Here is a 22,511-nt window from a genome sequence, read left to right as displayed (position 1 = left end):
GAACCTGGGAGAAGGTCAAGGAGAGGCATAAGGAGGAAGATTCTGGAAATGTAGTGGACAGTGAGGATGGGCAGCTCATGGCATGAAGTGTGGGGCTGGGCTGGCATGACCTTCTAGCAGTGAAGGAGAGAATGGTTAGGATGGGGCTTTGTGGTGAGAATACCTGCAATAGGTTCTGGACAGACCATGTCTGGGGAACAAGGAGAGAGAGTGTGCTTTAGATTACTCCTAGCTTCAGATTTCCACTTGTCCTGTCCAGAAACAAAATAAAAAACTCAAAAATGAAGGTACATGTGATGGTGGTTGACAATGAATCTACAGAAGTGTGAAATGAGTGTTTTTGTGTGTTGACCACGAAATGCCCAGCTTATTTAAAATCGGATGATTGTGGGAATATCCTCTTCTATTGGGAGACCAGTAAGTTAAAATCAGAGAACTCTGTTGGTTTCTTGATAAGTTAAATAAAGATTATTTATTACCTGATTTTCCTCAGTCGATTACAAAGTTCAAAGCTAAAAAGCACTTTAGCTCCTAAGGTGCTTCGTACTTAACTATAAATGCTATGTAAGATGCTAGGACTTCAATCACATTGTCTAATGGGAGACAGTTATTTAACTACTCGCCTGACTGATGAATGGCTTTCATTCTCCCCTTTGCAAGAATTTGAGATTATTTGACCTTGGAGTCCTGAATTCCCAAGGGAATGGACGTGAATCTATAATTACTTAGAAAACAAATCGGACTATGAGTTCTAACATTTGGCCTTTTAGGCTATCACCTTTCTAAATTGTGTGTACATTGGTAATTTTGATTTTTGACTCATCCCTCTTCTGGGCCAAAAGCTCTTCAGAGGTGGAGGTTTTGGGAACATGAGAACATATTTATTTTCTGTCCTCCCCAGAGTCCTGAGAGCATGGTCCCTTAAACACTGTAAATACTTAGTAAATATTAATAGAATTGGATATAATATACATGAACTTATTTGAATATATGTACTTAGAGCAGTTTTATTTTTACATATATCATATGGGGCACTAATCATATTTGCTACCTGATCTTTCAACTGAGAGAAAAAAGAAAGAAAATCTTTGCTTGTTTAATTCATATTGCAGATGTCCTTAGAAAATTAGTAATTGGTTAGAATCATTCTATTTTTCTACTAGTTATTGAGCTAAAGACTTAACAATAGTCAATTCAGTTGAATGGGACAGTAATACCTTTATAAAGTACAAATTAGAGACCATTTGTGTAGCCTAAGATAAATACCTTTGAGGTTTTCTTAGCTAGTTTATTGAGTATTTTCCTTAGTATAATGTCCTAAAACATTCAAGTCCTATAAAAATCACAGAGACTGGTCAGAGGAAAAGAATGAATCATGAATTGATTGTTTCCTTGATTAACTTTTCTTGGGTAGTTTGAATTAAAGGATTAATACACATGGAATGCCAACTGGCAAAGGCAGAATTTTCCTAAGCAGTAATGTTAAATTTCAACAATATGATTTTTTTTTACTATCATGTGCTGAATTCACCTTAGAAATTATAGTTTTAGATAAAAATAAAGATATGATTAGATATAAGCAGCTATAACTTATATAGAACATTATAGGAATACTTGAAATGATCAGTGACATCAAACTGTGATAAAGCATTGTTTGAAACCAAAAAGGACAATAGTGTTCTGGTGCAGAGGGTGTAGTCTAGGAAAGGCGGATAATGCTCACTTTTTCCATGGAACATAATGGGTCCTAGGAGCTTTTATTACCAAAGAAACAAGAGGTGTCTACATTTGAGTTACTTTATGGTGGATATATATGTTTCTGTGGAGGTTAATATGATGGAAAAAGGAAGTTGATAATAAGGGGAAAATACACCTAAGAAAACCAGTCATATGGTATTATCACAATGCTGGCTGGTAGACTTTGCTTATGGGCTGTTTTATTAGGAGTTAACAAGTTGGCTCTGAGTATCTTGCTCTAGGCAGCGACTTAGCAAGCAAGTTCTCAACCCAGAGACAAATTCTCTTAAACAAATTTAAAGGAAAAGAAAATCTTTGGGTTTGGTAGCTAGTTTTTCTTTTCTTTTTTTTTTTTTTTAACTCCAGCTCTTTCAAGCTCCTAATAATTTTTAAAAATTGTATTCAGTGAACTCTTCTGGTAATAGTTTTGTTTGTTTTAATGGTATGGGATTTATATCTGAGAGATACAACATATTAGCTTTGGCTACTGCAATCAAGCCCATGTTTGTATTAACAGAATTTTTTTTTTTTTTTGTATAATAAATTAACCATACACCTTCAGTTATTACCTAGGAGAGAATAAACCAGAGGTATTTTCAGCGTCTGGGCTTACTCAGTGTTGGCGGATGGCATGCTATTCTGGTTTGTTGGGGGAAATTAGTGTTATGTTTACCTTTTAAAAAGAAGTTAACCCAATGAAAGACTTTTGGTGGACAATGAGTTTATTGAGAATTAATATGTAGCCCAGATTAGTGAAAGTAGAAAAAATAAGTATCAGGTGGAAGCATATGGAATTGCCATTTTTATAGGTTAAAATTATTACATATCACCAATTTCATATAGTTCAATTATATATGAATTTTTGATTCCCCAAGATTCTCAAGGTTATCATGTTACGTGAGTGTGCATACCCCATTTCATTTCTTGTGTACTTGTTTCAAAGAAATACTTTCTATTTACAGAATTTATAGGGTACTTGCAAAAGCTCTCTGTTGTGTTATTCATGTCTTTCATCAGTCAGGTGGAATCCATGCTGATGACACTCATTTTGGGACAAAAGCTTGGCCTCAAGAAAAATAAGATAAAGGGAGGGGATTTATAAAAATAAATATAATCACTATATATATAGTGTAAGACATATATATAAGACACACACATATATATATATTATTGTTTAACTCTCACAATAATTCTATGACATGTTTATTAAGATGCCCATTTTATTAAATATATATATATTTATATATATATTAACATATATATTAAGATATATATATATATCTTACAGATGACTAGAATGAATTGCTAGTAAATTGACAAAACATGAAGTTACAGGAGCTATCTTTTAGCATCCAATAGAAATGCACTTTAAATCATAGACAGATGTTATGGGCCCATCTATGTGTAGCAGACGATTAAATTGTCTGAAGCAAATATATTGATTGAGTTTTTTTAAAGTTAAGATTATTCAGTACTGTATCTCTAGGGGCTGCCCTCATTCTTGGCACATAATAGTTGATAAATAAATGTTTGTTACATTTATTATATGAATTTTAATGTAAATAATTCTATTTAAGTGATTAGCGGATTCAACTGTTGAGGAATCAGTGATTTTATCACTTTTTGAATTGACAGTCTTTTCAGTCTGCGTTATACAAAGCATACAGTGGAGGCTCAGGTTGAGCTCTTAATGACTCATCCATCCTATATGTCACATATGTGTGCCGTGTGCACTTGTGCACGCACACATGCAAATACAAAGTGAAACTTACCAGTAAGAAAGTTGATTGCTCCTGACCCAAACCCTAAAACTATTAATAATCACATGCCCTAAACTGGGTGGTTTACCTTAAGCAGTGGAATACAGGCTGCAGGGTCCTGAAGACATAGGTTTGAATTCAGGGTCTTCCTTTAACAGGTTTGTAACATCAAACTATTAAGACATTAAAGTCAAATAATGACATGATTATTATTATTATTTTTGAGAAGGAGTTTCACTCTTGTTATCCAGGCTGGAGTGCAATGGCGCGATCTCGGCTCACCACAACCTCCGCCTCCTGGGTTCAGGCAATTCTCCTGCCTCAGCCTCCTGAGTAGCTGGGATTACAGGCACGCGCCACCATGCCCAGCTAATTTTTTGTATTTTTAGTAGAGATGGGGTTTCACCATGTTGACCAGGATGGTCTCGATCTCTTGACTTTGTGATCCACCCTCCTCGGCCTCCCAAAGTGCTGGGATTACAGGCTTGAGCCACCACGCCCGGCCAAATAATGACATTAAAGAAGCTGACTGAGCTTCAGCTTCAATAAAATGGGCATCTTAATAAACATGTCATAGAATTGTTGTGAGAGTTAAACAATAATGTTGTGTAAAGGATTTAGCTCAGTGCTTTAACCACTGTATACATGGTAGGGCTTGGTGTTACCTGAGTTGTCAATACAGTTTGAAAAAGGTATGTTAGCAGTAAAAATATAAAAATTCTTACACTTATAATAAATATATTTTTTAAAGGAAAATCCATTAAAAAATACATGTGAAACATTTAGGCCCTAGAACTTGACTTTGAGTTATGCACAGAAAAAGGAAAAAGCTAGTTTTCATTGGCCATGTGGTTTATTATTTCTTATTACGAGGCCAGAGCCAGCAGCCATAATCATTTTTGAATATTTCTAAATATTTATCTGCATTTGGACAGTTATTTGACCTAGAACACATTTTTAAATTTCCCTGGTATTAGACAAGATCATTATCTTTAAAATTGGTCTCTAAAGTTTTAGAGCATGAGGTCAGGGAGCAGGGAACCTGGAGAAGAGGTTTGTAAATTTAAGGTATTCATATGCTCGAGTATCTTTATTCTGTGCTCCAATGTTTGGGTACCAATTTGAAATTGTTGATTTGATTGGCAGCTTTTTTTACTAGGAGTGCCAAAAGCAAGCCTATGTCCTTTTTTACGTTTATAGAATCACTTCCATTTGTAGAATTACTTTCCGAGGTTGAAGGAGTCATAGAGAAATTCTGCCATCTTCTTTTCTTTCTTACTTTTTTTTTTTTTTTTTTTTGGCTTATGTTCTTTTACCCAGGCTTTCTAGGAGAGGTTCTGGGGAATACTAGAGTGTTATCTTATTAAGGAATCCATTAGCACTCATTCATCCTAATCCATTTTCATTTGCATAAGCATCTTAATGGCTTAAAGAAAAATCCATAGGCCTGAGATTCTGGAAATTTCTCAGTGCAAAGCCTTTTACCCAATTCATTGCTTTCTACCCATTATAACTATGGACAAACCCCAGGGGCTATTTCACAAAAGCATCTGTGTTAAGGTTTGCATGAAAATACTAGAATAATAGCTCTAGAAATATTATCTATCCTTTTAGCAGTGTTGATAAACTTGCAAGAGCAATACTGTAATTACTACTGCTATTGCCACTGTATAAACAACTATTTTTCTTGTAATGGGGAGTTTCACAGAGATGTCTAAGGGCAGTCTTAAATTCCTGCTGAAGAATAAAGAGCAGAAACAAGTATTCTGAGAAAGAGAATTGTTTTAAAACGGTACTTTGAAAGATGCTCTCAGGTAAGTAACGTGGAAGGTTACTTTAAGACCACTTTACAGGTAATCCTCTCCATTTTACAGATAATCCCCAGATCACTCACCTAGTCACAACCCAAGCCTTTGAAGGTTCAGTTTCATATGTGTGTGTATTATTTTATTTTTTGAGTATTGAAAATGTTCTTGTAACAACCTAAAATATATAAATATATGTCAGGATTTATAATATTTAAAACAAATGCTTGGCTTCCTAAATGTACCATAAAAGGTGTGTTAAATAAAACAAGATTTTTGGACCAAATACGTTTTAATTGTTATGCAGGTAAATTCCTGAGGGAGGAGGGTAACTTTCTTTTCTATGAACAACCAGTGACAGGCAGCAGTTGTGAGCATCTGGATAGCTAATGGTCATAGGGTGCTCTTGGTTAGAGCATCATTTCTGTGAACTTGCTGAGGTTTTAGGAGTTTCTGAAATTATGATACAGGGCTACAAAGGCCCTACCTACTTTAGAGGTAAATGGAATCCCAGAAGCTTAGAGGGTGGTTTGATAATGGTTGGCCATTTCTTGCAGTTTTCACTCAGTCCTAGGAAGCTTGAAGGAATCTGCAAGATCCTCTTAGAACTCTGAGTGTCCCAGAGACCTGAGCAGACTCCAGATCTGAACTGTTTATCTGGAAGGTCCCAGGACTGGCACCCTTCCCCAGATGTTGGAATAGTTCCCAGAAGTCTCACAGCTACTGAACATAGAAGCATTTGAGCCCTCTTTGCCTTGACGGTTCCTTAAACTGTATCCTGTTTGGGGACTTATATTGGAAGCTAGAGGCAATTCCCTCTGCAGTACTTACCTTCACAGCTTCAGCCACAGTAGAATCAAGTTCACTGTGAATTAAATTGCAGCTCTTATTCAGAGCCCTGGGAGCAGTTGTGAGGTTTTTGTTTGTTTGTTTAGTTAGTTAATTAGTTTTCAAACAGAGTCTCACTGTTCCCCAGGCTGGAGTACAGTGGCAAGATCTCAACTCATTGCAACCTCTCCCTCTCAGATTCAAGTGATTCTCCTGCCTCAGCCACCTAAGTAGCTGGGATTACAGGTGTGACCCACTACATTTGGCTAATTTTTGTATTTTTAATAGAGACCAGGTTTCACCATGTTGGCCAGGCTGGTCTCTAACTTCTGACCTCAAGTGATCCGCCCTCCTCGGCCTTCCAAAGTGATGGGATTATAGGCATGCCCAGACAGTTGTTTTTACTCTTTCTTTAATAAGTAAGCATATTGCCTTTATCAGAATATTTTCTATTGTGAATGTGAACATTGCTTTCACCGTCAGAGACAGCACTGCCTTTTATCCTTCATTTTTTTCCAGGATTTTTTTTTCTTTTTTTTCTTTTTTTTTGACATGGAGTCTTAGTCTTGCTCTGTCACCCAGGCTGCAGTGCAAGGCACGGTCTCAGCTCATTGCAACCTCTACCTCCCAGGTTCAAGTGATTCTCCTGCCTCAGCCTCCCTAGTAGCTGGGATTACAGGTGCCCACCACCACGCCTAGCTAGTTTTTATATCTTTAGTAGAGCGGGGTTTTACCCTGTTGGCCAGACTGGTCTTGAACTCCTGACCTTGTGTTTCGCCCACCTCAGCCTCCCAAATACAGGCCTGAGCCTGGCCTTTTTTTCCAGGATTTCTGATCTGCTAAATACTGCAAAGATAAGATGACCCTTAGGGCCAAGGTGTTCTTTTTGGTCTTGTTTAGTTTCAGACAGACTTAACATGATGCTTTCCATTACACTGTGAAAAAGCAAGAACACAAAACCAGGCACTGCTCTTATGTCTGTGTTTCAGACATTGTGCTTCCTTTCACATTAATTTAAAAGAAAGAAGGTAAAGGAAGGGAGAGACGAAAGGAAAGAAGAGAAAGAGAGGAAGGTAGGAAGAGAGGGAGGAAAGAAAGAGAAAAAGAAATAAAGCTCAGGCTCAACTTCCCACTGCAGTCTGGCACATCCTGATGCTCCCTCTTTTTTAAGCATCTGTACTTCACTTGCAGTGACTTAAGAGGCTTATAACATTATTCTGATATTATTTTTATGACAGTGGCAGTAAGAACTAAATTAAAATGTTCTCAATTTAGGCAAAGTTAGCCAGACACAGTGGCTCATGCCTGTAATCCCAGCACTTCAGGAGGCTGAAGAAAGTGGATCACTTGAGGTCAGGAGTTGGAGACGAGCCTGGCCAACATGGTGAAACCCTCATCTCTACTAAAAATACAAAAATTAGCTAGGCACAGTGGCACATGCTTGTAATCCCAACTACTCAGGAGGCTGAGGCACAAGAATGACTTGAACCTGGGAGGCAGAGGTTGCAGTGAGATGAGATCGCACCACTACACTCCATCCTGAATAATGGAGTGAGACTCTGTCTCAAAAAAAAAAAAAAAAAAAGACAAAACCTGTGTAAATGGTTTTTGAAATTGTGTTCTGTCTCGGTCATTGGAGATGCAACCTTTTGATGAGCATTTGATCCTTAGGCATTCTTAAAGTAGGGATGATAATTTTTTTATCCTTGGGAGTAAAGAACTTGGCTTTTATTGGTAGAGCTGTTAGGGAATGAAAAACATAAAGGGTGACTAGTCTCACAGGTCATGGGCAGATCTAGTTTTTAGAAATGTTTTGTTTGGCTTTTGTTGCCTTCTGAAGTAGAATTAGTTGCTAATACTTAAAAATTAGGAGATACCATGTAAAATCCAGACTTTATGTTTTCTTGAAAAAAAATCTAATTGGGCCAGGTACAGTGGTTCACGTCTGTAATCCCAGCACTTTGGGAGGCTGAGGTGGGTAGATGACGAGGTCAAGAGATGGAGACCATCCTGGCCAGCATGGTGAAACCCTATCTCTACTAAAAATACAAAAAAATTAGCTGGGCATGGTGGTGTGCACCCGTAGTCTCAGCTACCCAGGAGGCTGAGGCAGGAGAATATCTTGAACCCGGGAGGTAGAGGTTGCAGTGAGCTGAGATCAAGTCACTGCACTCCAGCCTGGCGACGGAGGGAGACTCCGTCTCAAAAAAAAAAAAAAAAATCTAAAGAAACAGCAATATAAGAAAGCTAGAGGTCAGGTGCAGTGGCTCATGCTTGTAATCTCAGCACTTTAGGATGCCGAGGCAGGCAGATCAGGAGGTCAAGAGATCAAGACCATCCTGGCCAACATGGTAACACTCTGTCTTCACTAAAAATACAAAAATTAGCTGGGCAAGTTGGTGCGCGCCTGTAGTCCCAACTACTTGGTGGGCTGAGGCAGGAGAATCGCTTGAGCAACAGAGCGAAACTGCATCTCAAAACAAACAAAAAAATTAGACAGAAACTGGCTGAGGTAAGATAGTGGTTGCTACCTTTGAAATAGATAGACTTTCTCTCCTCCACCTAGTTCTTCTGTAGCTGGCTTTTATGGCTGTTATCTACTTGAACAGGTAGGTATATTTGCATTTGCAATTTCTTCATTAACGTTTACTAGGTAGTTAGTACTTCATGGAGTTACTATGGATGTAGTATGCTGCTATTTCTCTACAAGATACTTCCATAGTTACTCTTCTTAACTATAAGAATTTAGAAGGATCTACCTGGATGCTCAGAAGGATAGTGATTATATATAACCTTAAAGAATAGGGACTGACATTATTCAGACTCTTATTGCACCAATTTGTATAGGTGTCAGAGAGCTCTGATGTTTACGCTTAATTGTGTACATGATTTTGACTAGATCTAGGAATGAAGTGTTTTTTAATTATGTGATTTAGATATATCTCAAGAAAGTAAACTCACTCAAATGTAATTAAATTGTTGAAAAATGAAAATACCTGAACTTTGGAAAATTAACATTTTTTTTCAAAGAAAGCATTTTATAGGAGGATGAATTTTAAGTAGAAAATGAAATAGATGACTGGGCACAGTGGTTTACGCCTATAATCCCAGCACTTAGGGAGGCCAAGGCGGTTGGATCACCTGAGGTCAGGAGTTTGAGACTAGCCCAGCCAACATGGGTGAAACCCCATCTCTACTAAAAATACAAAAATCAGTTGGGTGTGGTGGTGGCGCATGCCTGTGATCCCGGTTACTCAGTAGGCTGAAGCATGAGAATCACTTGAACCCAGGAGACAGAGGTTGCAGTGAGCGGAGATCATATCACTGTACTCCATCTTGGGTGACAGAGTGAGACTCAGTCTCAAACCCCTCCCCCCACAAAAAAAATGAAATAGATAAAATATTTGCTTATTAAGTACCTGAAAACATTATTTAATATCTGAATTTACCTTTACTTTGACTGAATTAAAATCAAATAAACAAGCAAAAGTGAATCAAGTATTTAACTGAAACCAAACATTTGTCTGTAAGATTTTACTTTGGAAGCAGTTCCTGGTCTCTTTACCTTTTTCTTTTCAGTGAGGAAATTATGATGGCAATTCTTGTTCTATGGAAACTGTTAGATTATGTTATCTGATAGCTCCATTTGCTTGGTTTGAAGACTATATACTTCAAAGTTTAATTAATACAATAATTTACTCATCTTCTAATCACCTTTAGAAGATGAGTAAAATAATTTATCTTGAATCTTATAAAGGAAAGGTGACATGTAAAACAAATACATTACATTGTAAGGGTTAGGCTGGGTGCAGTAGCTCATGCCTGTAATCCCAGCATTTTGGGAAGCCAAGGCGGATGGATCACCTGAGGCCATGAGTTCAAGACCAGCCTGGCCAACATGGTGAAACCCCGTCTCTACTAAAAATACAAAAATATTAGCTGGGCATGGTGACACATGTCAGTAATCCCAGTGACCTGGGAGGCTGAAACAGGAGAACCACTTGAATCTGGGAGGTGGAGACTGCAGTGAGCTGAGATGGAGCCATTGCACTACAGCCTGGGCAACAAGAGTGAAACTGTCTCAAAAACAAACAAACAGTGTAAGGATTAAGTTAGAAATTGAGCCCTAACATAAGTTGAAGTAAACTCTTGACTTATTTGGGAGTTTTTAGGAATGTTAAGCAAGAATTCAGGTTTTTGTTTTTTTTTTTTTTTTGAGACTAAGTCTCACTCTATCACCCAGGCTGGAGTGCAGTGGTGCAATCTAGACACTCCCTGCAACAAGTGATTCTCCTGACTCAGCCTCCCAAATATCTGGGATTACAGGTGCATACTGTCGTGCCTGGCTAATTTTTGTATTTTTAGTAGAAATGGGGTTTTGCTATGTTGGTCAGACTGACTTCGAACTCCTAACCTCAGGTGATCCACCTGCCTCAGTGTCCTAAAATGCTGGGATTACAGGTGTGAGTTCAACTGCCCCTGGCTGAACTCAGATTTTTTTTTAAAAAAAGCAGGAAAAAGCACTGTACATGTCTAAATATAAGGTGATACCAAGACTTGCCTGTTCACGTGCTTTCTCAGTGAGATACTTTGCATGCCTAAAACTTGTAGACATAGATATGAAATAGTTAAATATCTACCCACATTTTAATATATTCATTTACTTCCACACATACATTTTTAAAATCACATATTACATAAAGTATTAATTTAGAAATATTACTTTTTTTCACCCTTACAGTTCATTGATTTTATTCAGATGCTTCACATGTGGTTTGGCACCAGTGCCTGACATCACCAACTCCCCTGTTTTGAGTCATCTCATGCAGTTGTCCAGCACACATTATTTCTGCCTAAATTTTCCGAGACTCATTGTTTTTTGATAAAAACGTGATTCTGTCACTGTTAACTATATGCCAAACCACATGTGCCCTTTGCATAATAGGGGGGCAATTTTTTTTAATGTGCTCTGTAGGTGAATATGTTTGATCTCTAGCTTCTTAAAGTTATCTTTAATGGACTTTTGCGTAATCATATCCAGCATTTGCAATTATAAGAAATAATTACAAAATGTATATGGAATTTTTGCTTTCAAAAGGATATCTTGTTAGATTATATTATACCTATATAAGCATTTAAAACTAATAATGATGGGATTCTTTCAGCCCTATTTCTTTTCTCTAAACCGAGTTTTGTTTTTCATGACAGAGTAATACAGAGACTTGGATAGAGATTTGGCTATGAGGTGACTCTGTCTTTCCTGAGACATTATCTTAGGGAAAGAAAAATACTTGCCTTATGCTTTTACATGTATGATACTTTTTTTTCCCTTTCAAGGTTATTCTTTAAATCTTTATTAAAGTGCAATGTAATGTAATAAAGCAGATAACCTGGAGAGGGGAGAACTTCATTTAATGGCAAGTTGAGGTGATGTTATTAATTTTGTGATTTTTTTTCTTATCTGAGTGTATATCACAATGTTTAAAATATCAAACATTAAAGAAACATTTGTATCAAAAAGCAAATGAGTCAATAAATGGATATACTATGTGGTAGACATTTTTTAAAGGACATTTCCATAGTTGTATGATAATATCTATGTGAGATTTTTACTAGAAGGTAGCACTTAATTTGGCAGGAGATGTTGTCCTTGTCATTTCCTGATAACTATTAACTGCATGCTACAGAAGCTAAGAACAGCTAGTGCTCTTATAACAAAGGGTGATTGGGGGGTTGATAGGGCTTGGGGATCCAAGAAGGTTTAGAATAGTCATTGGTTTCTGTCTTGGATATTTAATGAAATGCTTACTTTTAAGAATTTTAACAAATTGAAGTTGCAGATATTTTTACTTTCATATGTTCCATGAAAAAATCTATTGTAACACTTGGCAGGAAAAAATATCACTTTTATGCTGGAACTTCCATCATTGGTTGAAAAATGTTTATATTATTAACATACCAAAAGTTCGATAATTCAGTTCTACAATATTAGCAATAAATTGTACCAATGAAAATAATGATGAATTATCATTGTTATCTCTTAACAGTGGAAAGAGTGGAACGAGAAAACCTTTCAGACTATTGTGTTCTGGGCCAGCGTCCAATGCATTTACCAAATATGAACCAGCTGGCATCCCTGGGGAAAACCAACGAACAGTCTCCTCACAGCCAAATCCACCACAGTACTCCAATCAGAAACCAAGTGCCCGCATTACAGCCCATCATGAGCCCTGGTCTTCTTTCTCCCCAGCTCAGTCCACAACTTGTAAGGCAACAAATAGCCATGGCCCATCTGATAAACCAACAGATTGCCGTTAGCCGGCTTCTGGCTCACCAGCATCCTCAAGCCATCAACCAGCAGTTCCTGAACCATCCACCCATCCCCAGAGCAGTTAAGCCAGAGCCAACCAACTCTTCTGTGGAAGTCTCTCCAGATATCTACCAGCAAGTCAGAGATGAGCTGAAGAGGGCCAGTGTGTCCCAAGCTGTCTTTGCAAGAGTGGCATTCAACCGCACACAGGTACAATTAGCATTGAACACTGTAATTAACAATAATACCAGGGACAGAATTGAGATAGGTTGTAATTATTTTTATCTCTTTAAAAAGTTTTATGGATCTCAGCACATATAATTAGATTAATTAATAATCTTTAGTTCATGAAATGCTATCACTATTGATCAATGCATGACCCTGATTAATTAATTAACTAATTGATTAATTTTAATAATATAGACATCTTTGAACCCAACATGCAGCTCAGGACCCCAAATGTTACTAATGACTTGGGTATGTACTCTCTCATCCTCTCCATTTATTGTTCCCAGATGTAACTCTGATCTTGAATTTTGTGATTATCACTCTCTTGCTGGTTTCCTTTTAAAACAAGTTATAAACCTATGCATACCCAGACAATCTATTTTTTCCCTTGGTTTTGAACTTTATAATAGGAATAAAATTATATTTTATAATTATATAAGTCAAGTTTTATTTAAAAATTTATAAAAATTCTTCAAAACATACAAGTTAGGTTTGAGATATTAATAAAATGATAATGGATAGCTTACTTTTATTTTTAATGTTTGAGAGAATTATACGCCAATATAACATTAAGTATTGAAAACATAAACAGTTAATTCATGTACGTCTTATTTTATCGAGGGTGCTTATATGTAAGACGTTCTTTTCCTCCAGTAATTCTTAAACTGGAGTGTACATCAGAATCACCTGGAGAGCTATGAAAACAGAGTGCTGGGCCTTGTCCCATAGTTTCTGATTGAGTAAGTGTGAGATTGGATTCAGAAATGAATATCTCTAACAAAACCCCAGGTGAGGCTGATGACACTGGTCTGGGGCCACATGTTGAGAAACACTTACCTAGCCCTTATATGAGTAAGAACAAAGCAAATGTGCATAACCTCAGGGAGCTGGTGATCTAGTGGTGAAACCGTGTAACCAGATAACTAGAATAAAATGTGAAGTGTGATGAGTAATGTGGGAGAGTATAAGCAATGATTGTGGTGGAGGTTCATGGCGAGCTGGAGGTGAGGAATACTTCCAGGAGAATGAATATGGTAAGCCTTCAAGAAAACAGTAGGTTAAAGGTTCAGCACCTGGTAAATGCAAGGCAGGAAGCTAAGCTCTGTGTAGATGCAAAGAGGGAAAAAGATAATGGGCAAGCACTTATGTAAACAGCACACTAGAGTATTAGGTTGTCAAGGGATTAGACCTTGAAGAATAAATAAAGTACAGCAGCCAAAGATGAAGAAGAGTATTATTTTAAGCTAAAGAAATTCATAGGAAAAATGTTGAGTTAAAAAATGCAGGAATAATTTGAAGACATAAAACAACTCATTTCTCAGAAAAACCCTATGAATGTACAGAATGTAGGAATGCCTTCATTTATCTGATACCTGTTCACAGACACATGATAACATGCACTATAGATGGACCTTACAAATATAAGAAAGCATGCTGGATCGAAACTCCAGTAGTTTGGAAGATGCAAGAATGTTTCCAAATTTAATGATTATTTCAGGAGTTAAGAGGCTGGGCATGGTGGCTCATGTCTGTAGTCCCAGCACTTTGGGAGGCTGAGGTAGGGAGATCACTTGAGGTCAGGAGTTCAAGACCAGCCTGGCCAACATGGTGAAACCCCATCTCTACTAAAACAAAACAAAACAAAACAAAACAACTAGCTGGGAGTGGTTGTGCGTGCCTGTAGTCTTAGCTACTCAGCAGGGTGAAGCAGGGAAGAATCACTTGACCCAAGGAGGTGGAGGTTGCAGTGAGCCTAGATTGTGCCACTACACTCCAGGCTGGGCTACAGAGCAAGACTCCGTCTCAAAAAAAAAAGTTAAGTGAAAACTCTCACTGGAAAGAAATCTGATAAACGTCGGTAAATTGGATTGCCTAATGCAAGTTAATGCTCAAAAAATGCACCTAAGTGAGATCTTACACTGGTTATAAATATTATATGTTTATCAATGGTTCATTGTTAAAGAGAGTCTGTGTACTTTTGGTGTCCACTTCTTTTGCAAGAAAACATTGAGGTAAGAATTTTGTAGATACTCTTTAAGCAATGCTACATGAGTTAAATAGACAGTGTTTTTAAGTCAGTTAATACTTTTTTTCTCTATTTAAAAGTGTGTTGGGTCTCTGGTTGAATTGAAATGTATTTCTGTTATGTAGGCAATTTAAATTTTTATTAGTCTTGAAATTGTCCTATGATTAATGAGACCTTGAAAAATGAGTTTTTGTTAATGGTTGGGATTTTCCTACTGGCCTCATGTGGCAAGTTGTGGTTATCTCTCATTATATATTTTCTACTTTTTCATGGGAAAAACTTCTAATTTTGGTGTAAAGATATTCGTTATATTTTCATGCAAAGAGTTGTTATCAATTTGCAAGTATAAAAAATGCAAGTATAGTTGGTAGTTGATAAGAAAGGTAGATAATAAAATGTAAAAGGAAGCTCACAGATTGAAAAGGGTCTTGAGTGCCATGACAAGAGCTCTGAACTTTAACAGGCAGTGGAAACCATCTAAGGTCTTATGTTGGAATGTGCCGTACTCAACCATCTGAATTAGATCTTACAGAGGGTTGATAGCAAGAGGGTAAAAATATGATTCAGGAGGCTACTGCAAGTATCCAGCTGAAATGTATGGAGGTCTTGAACTAGGCTGGTGGGCAGGGTACAGAGAAGAAACATTTTGGAAATAAAATTGTCAGAAAGTATATGAATGGATAAAGAGAGGAGTAGAGCTGACACCGAGCTTCAATCCCAATGACTAAGAATAAAGGTATAATTATGAAGAGAATTGAGGAAGACATGGAAAGAGTGGTTGGAGTAAGGTTAAAGCCATCATTTTAGATTGGGTTATTTTGATATTGAAGTGCTGGCCAACTTCTTTTTTTTTTTTTTTTTTTTTTTTTTTTCTGGCCGACTTCTTAAGTGAAAATGTGCAACAGTCATTGAAAATATGAGTTTGGCACTAGGGATTGTTACCAGTGCTAGAGAAAGAGGTTAGAAATTGTGTCACAGGGTCTGGGACAGGAAATGGTAGAGTCAGGGTATGGAAGGGGAGAATCCACCGCTATTGCCACCACCACCAGCAGCAGCAGTAGCCCCAGGAAAGAAAGACAGAAGAAAGGAGATGGGGACAGGTAGAGATGGAAGAATAGGGACACAGTAGTGGAAAGCTAAGAAGTTAAGAGAAAGAGGCTTAAAACCATGTCATGAGATTTGGCAGTTGGTCGGAAGAAGACTGGCAAAGTTTAGAGTGTAATTTCATTGGAATGATGAGGACAGGAGTTAGAATTCAGGAGTTAAGGAGTGATTAGCTGTTGAGGATGCAGGAGTAAGTACTTCCCAAAATTTGATGTTGAAAGGGAGGCCAGAAGTGGGTGGGCAGTTTGGATGTGATGGGGGTCAATTTGAGATCACAGGATTTAGGAGGTAGTTTGGGGCCTCACAGCATGAACTAGGGATGGTACCAATCATTGTGGTTTGGTAACGGTCTTCTGCAGCATTGAAACTGCAGGACTGTGAGCAAGGAAGAAACACAGTGGGATTGTTTGAGGTTTGGTGCTGACATTTTAGGTATGGCAGGAGACCAAGAGAGGTGAAATCTCTTGCTCCCTTGACTCTTAGCTAATTTATACATTCTAATATTGAAAGAGTCTGTTAATATCACTTGAGAATGAGTTCAGAGGTCCTGACAGACTCTCACATGTTCCAGACATCACTCCTCCATTTTCTCTTGTGATTCAAAGTACTCAGGCAATATTTGTGTGTCCGTAGTTATCTGGACTGGAGTTATGAAAGGCTCTGATCCTTTTGAGTAAGTCTGTTGCATACTACTGCAAATTAAAAATTGGAAGGGTCTATCTTTTGGCTCTGTATTTTGCAATTATCGCTCTCTCTCTCTTTCAATCTCTCTCTCTCTCTCTCTCTCTCTGTGTGTGTGTGTGTGTGTGTGTGTGTGTGTGTGTGTTCTTTCATCTCTCATTCATGTGCATGAATAGGCATTTCATGGCTAGCCAACGTTTTATTGCCTAATTATGTATACAGCTCCTTTGGCTAAGGATAAAATTGAAGGCATGGTTGTATTACTTTGAATTTTAGAAGCAAACACAGTATACATTTTATCCAAGTAGCATGAAGCCTGAGAGAAAACTCACAATGAGGTAAAATAAAAGACAGACCGTATTGGTGAGAGGATATACTTTGCCAAGGCCCTAGACTCCTGGAGGTCTGTCTTCTCCCATATAATCTTTTTTGTCTATTTTTATGGATTAATGATTTTTCTTTGGCATTGCCATCTTTGAAGTGCCAAGTTATAAAAGGTCTAATTGAAGCATGGAACACATTTTATTATTTTCCTCCTGCCATTAAATTTGTAAGATGGCTACACCCAGAAAGAAACATTCACTTTCAATCAACATGAGCTTGAGTTCATGGGCCAGCCTTGAGGATATCAAATGGAAACTGCATAGGAATGTATGAGTATTTCCTTTTAAAATTCTGCTTTTAATTTGGAAAAGCTTTTCATCCCTCTGGGATCATAACCTGTTGTGTATAAAGCCCAACCTAATCAAGGTAGATGGTATTGACAGAATGACATAGTTTGAACTTAAGCAGGAGGTCAGCAGGCAGATTGTTTTTTGCTGTATGTACTGTAGTCACTAACAGCAGGACTGGGCAGCTGGTTTTACCAGCAGCATTGTTAAATGGAAAATATGGTATATTATGCCCCATGAAACCAACCATAGATTTTCCAAATGTTTAGACTTTTTTGAGTGAAGTCAGACATTTATGGATGATATAATAACTTGCCAACTAGAATAAACAAAAATAAACATTGTAGCATATCCTCAGTCAATTGAATATTTTCCAGAAATAGTTCATGATTTCTATTATTCATATATTATCATTCAATAAAAAGCATTTTAATGCTTTCTGTCACCTTATATTTTGTGTTCCTGGATTTGTACTTCGTGATTATACTAAGAACAAATCTAATGTGTGTATGTGTGTGTGTGTCTGTGTCTGTGTGCAAGTATGTATAAAATAATATGCAAACATTTACAAATAAAGCTGGAACTGTTAAAAAAGAATAACTTCCCAGTTTTTCTTAAGACTTCCAGATGAAAAACTTAAATTCATAATAAATAACATTTCAAATGTCGGTTCTCCAAAGAGAAACTATTCATTACCTTGTTATGGCTGATTCATTGTCACCATATCATTTGATTATGTAAAATAACATAATTAAGAGAATAGAGCCATATTTTCGAGAGCTTCTTTTTAGTTTATTTTTATTTTAATAAATATGTCTTTTAAGAACATAAAATGTATTTGTTTGATAACATGATGCCCTGTCCACACTTTATGACAATGTCATGGCATCTGCTGGAGTCAAAAATAGACAGCCTTCTGCTAATATGATTTTATTTTTTTATTGCTTTTTTTTAATCCTTACATTTCTCTTTTGATTTGCTAACAAAAACACATACTGTCTAAACTAAGAACATAAAATTGAGTCACTTGTTCTGGGCTGGAGATACAGCACGTTAGAGGTCGTGCAATGCCAGGATATGGGATCTTCACAACGGGCCTGGGACTCATGTGTTTCTAGACACAGTATGGCAGAGCCTTGTGTCCTGTCTGTTCCATCAGGGTGGTCATTATGATCTTTTATAAAATACATTCTGAATATCACCACTCTTTTTTTTTTTTCACTAGTCTTTTGAAGATAAGATTAGCTCTGCTTTCTCTGTCTCTAAAGACTTTTATGGCAAATGAGACCCAGTGAAAACAGTAAGGTGAAAGTGATAAGGCAATTTCTGACCTCGCCATTAATATTAGGGCAATCCTGTGATATATTTCTAAGCACTTTAACCTGTGGCCACAAAGTGAGATGGATGATTATACACTAGAGGAGGCTCAGACAGATGACATTCCTGCTCGGTTTTTGATGCTCTCCCACCCCCACCCCTCCCCTGGTTTTACTTCTGAAAGTTTTAAGTCTCCTATTAGGCTCTTCCATTAAAGGGCTCTCCTCAGTTTGGGCTGCTGATGTTCTTTGCTCATCCTGTCAGAGATGGAAATGCTTACCACTGTCTGATGGGTACAGGAGGATGAAAACAATGCAGCTCCCGGCCTCCTTAACTTCCACTCCATAGTGCTCTGCAGGGCCAGGCTGAAGCTGGGACTTTGCTTGTGTTTCTTCTCTTCCCTGACCTGCTTCTCACACTCCCTCAGCAGTTTTCTTTGCAAGTCCTTCTCAATAAACCACTTGTGTGGCAGTCTCTATCTGAGGATCTGTGTTTTATCCCAGATTGTTGATCTATGCCATTTCTAGCCTAATTGGTCATGCCATGGGGTAGTAAGTTTGAGTAAAACCTATCTATAGTTTTATGTCCACTTTCTTTGCAAATCAAAAGCCATATGTTATTATGGCACTAGTATAGAATTTTTTACTCCTTTCTTTTGAAAATATCACCAGTATTATTGTTTAAAACCTACACCCCCTATAGCTCTGCAATTCAATGGATCAATATTGATATCGTCCAGACTGACTTATGATTGAATGTGGGGAGAGAGAGAGAATGAATAAAAATGAGACAGAAAAAGATGCTGAATTTAAGGCCTTGTGAGATTGCCAAATTTGACTTAAATGAAAACTGTTCTTACTGGGTCTAAATGGCAAATTACATGATTCTGTGAGTTTGAGAGTAGCTTTCCCCCTAGGCCCTATCCTTCTCCTATGCTCCTGCAGTGATGTGGGTAGTGTCTATGGGAATCATAGTAGCAGGAACCAGTAGGACAAGTGCTCTGTCAGGTTTCCTTTTTTTTGTTCCTATATTCATTCTTCCTTGCTTATATTTTGAATTCATTTTAGTGCTGACATACTTTGACTTACTAGGCCTATGTGCATGAAATATGTTGCTTGACTGTTTAATTTGTTTACATCTTTGCCTTTTGACAGTGTGATTATGAATTCCAACTTTAAGCATTCTTTTGCCCTTTGTTACTTTGTGGACTTTAAAAAATTAACCAGGGGTTTGTGCCAGTATAGAAAGGTTTATGACAGTATTTTAAAAGGCTTAATATTACTGAGGGATGGTTGTAGAATATCCACTGACCTATAATAAGCATGGTTTCATAAAATATGTACAGTAATCTTTCTTAATAGATAAACTATTCTCTAATTTATTTAAAAATCCAATGACCTACATATTCGTATGTTCAAAAATCCCCCCTTTACTAACATTGTTTCTCCTCTGAGACCTTCTATCTGAGCAAATCTGTTAAATGAAGTAGAGGAAGCTTTGAGCCAAACTAGGCTAAATCCAGTGGAACGGATGCCCTGTCACATGTGAACGGGAGCATTAGAATGCCGGAAAAGGGAAATCAGGTGTGATCCTCATATCTTCTCTATACCACTGTGTCCTTACCTTCGTTGCAGAGTTCAGGAAACATCCTTATGCAAGCAGTTAGCAATAAGAAGTCTGTATCATTTGAAAATGAGACATTTGCCACACTCATTATTTGTGTTGTATGGCTATTTTTTTCTTTCTCTAGCAGATCATGCCATAATTAAGAAAGTTTCAGGTTCATTTTGTGTCTCAGGTAGTTCTTCTGAGCTGATTCTTAGAAACATATTTGCAAGTCGTAAGTACAGGTGTGTTTTGCAAAATGTGCTATTCTTTTGTGACAGCAAGTCTCTAATTTGGTGTCTTGCTCCTTCAGTTCATTGAAAAAGTCACAGAGTTACATAGTTTGCAACCTTACATCAAATGCCTTGCTTCGGAAAGCTGTGCATCCTGGTCTTATGTGATAGAGAACAGGATTTTAAAAATTCTTTGAAACTCAAAGAATTTGTTGACCCGTCCTCATTTGACTAGTTTTAGTTTTTGTGAGACTTTGTAAAAAAATCTACAGTTTAGTCATTAAAGCCACATCATTTGAAGAAACTTAAGACAGGTTCATAAATACAATTTATGAAGTCACTCAGGAACGGAGATTGTTTTCAATGGATTGGGTAATAAGGTTGAATGATGTATCAGGAAAGCTGACAGTAAGGTCAACTGCTAAAATGTAAACTTTTCGTGTGAAATGACATGGCTTTTACTTTTATACTTTATTGACACAGTGTTTATAGTATATCCATGCCCCACATTATTAAGGTTAAAAATGATGGACTTTCTAAATATTATATTTTGAAGTGGCACAGTTAAGAAGATATATGTAGCAATAACATGAAAATCTTGGCAACCAAAATATTGGGGAGTCTGAGCTTCAGTGTGTTACCAGTCAGTATTTTTGGAGTAGAAACTTCTCTTTAAACTCCTTTGTTTGAGTTATACACATTGTTAGCCGAAGATTGGCACGATATAATCATACATACAGTTTATGTTTCTAGAAAACTTGAGGTTTAAGGTATTCAGAATTCTCTGTCAGCCTGCCTCTGGTCTCAGCTCATTATTTCCCACTATCCAATAGAGATACAAGCGCCCAGCAAGTCATAGAGTAATAGAATACAACGTAAGTCCAGGGGTCTTGACTTCATGGTCCAGTGAGCTTGTTATAAAATGACAAGGAAACCTGTGAAAAAAGGAAGTCCACCCACTGAAAGATGAGCTGTAAATATGAAATGCGTCAGATCAAGCATGAACCTGTTATTGAGTTTTGAAGTAAATAATATACCCTCTTTTGATTTCAGAACATTAAATTAATAAAGTGGGAAGAGATGGCCCTGCTTGCTTCATAAAATAAACAGTCTTTCATTTCAGGATAACTGGCTTGAATTCATAGATTTTCAGATTATAATAATATTAATATCTCCCAGGATAGCAGTGTCTCAAAGTTATTAGATTGCTTGAGGGTAGCCCTGTAGGTAGCAGGTTCCCTTTAGTTCCCCTTGCACATACATAACTATCTGTTGTTAATCGTCACCTTTTTAAGGCAGTTTTAGCCACAAAACCTGAATTGGTAGGTCAAAGGGCTCATCCAAACAGACTTGGGGAGATAGTGGCTTTGTTTGTGTTCTGGTTAAAGAGAAGGCTAATTTAGCAGCTGTCAAACATATGCAACTCTCCTCACACTTCTAAATCCACCGGAAATAGAGACTTGTATGTAAAAGAAGACTTTTTTTTCTCCCTTCTTCACAAAACTCATACAAGAGAATCAGAAGAAGCAAACATGATGGCATGCTAGTCTGTCTTGTCCTTTATTTTTTTTCCAAGACGAAGTCTCACTCTGTCACCCAGGCTGGAGTTTAATGGTGTAATCTTGACTCACTGCAACCTCTGTCTCCTATGTTCAAGCGATTCTCTCACCACAGCCTCCCAAGTAGCTGGGACTACAGGCATGCATTGCCATGCCTGGCTAATTTTTTGCACTTCAGTAGAGATGAGGTATCACCATGTTGCCCAGGCTGGTCTAGAATTCCTGAGATCAGACTGTCGCCCACCTTGGCCTCCCAAAGTGCTGGGATTACAGGCGTGAGCCACCACACCCAGGCTATCTTTTCCTTTCATCCCTGACCAATGTGCAAAGCCCTTAAAAATTAGTTATTAGACTCATTATAGAAAATTTGGGCTTCTCTGTTTTTACTAAAGAAAACTCACTTTTGGTGAGTTTTATAATCTTGTTTCACCATTCTCTAACAGGAAATGATTGACTCATTTCACAGAGGTCTCTGTCCTCAATGAAGACAGTCTCCTCTCATGAGTATGTTTCGGTAGAAACTTGTACTTTTTTTTTCAATGGGAGTCTTGCTTTGTCACCCAGGCTGGAATGCAGTGGCATGATCTTGGGTCACTGCAGCCTCTGCCTCCTGAGTTCAAGTGATCCTCCCACCTCAGCCCCCGAGT

The 22,511-nt window shown here is 37.5% G+C and overlaps 1 protein-coding gene across 3 annotated transcripts in view; it reads left to right on the top strand.

The window, feature by feature from the left end:
- The window catches only part of SATB2 (SATB homeobox 2), a 200,054-nt gene that overhangs the window by 109,715 nt on the left and 67,828 nt on the right, over positions 1-22,511 (top strand). For all 3 annotated transcript variants that reach the window (XM_078329134.1, XM_035305234.3, XM_002749606.6), the window contains exon 7: positions 12,178-12,650. In XM_078329134.1, the coding sequence (XP_078185260.1) occupies positions 12,178-12,650 (473 nt within the window). The remainder of the gene's footprint in view (positions 1-12,177; positions 12,651-22,511) is intronic.

This window comes from Callithrix jacchus, chromosome 6 (genome assembly GCF_049354715.1).
Source record: "Callithrix jacchus isolate 240 chromosome 6, calJac240_pri, whole genome shotgun sequence".
NCBI classification, from domain to species: domain Eukaryota; kingdom Metazoa; phylum Chordata; class Mammalia; order Primates; family Cebidae; genus Callithrix; species Callithrix jacchus.
The sequence above is the reverse complement of the archived record's forward strand: the minus strand, read 5'-3'. Positions and strand labels throughout refer to the sequence as shown.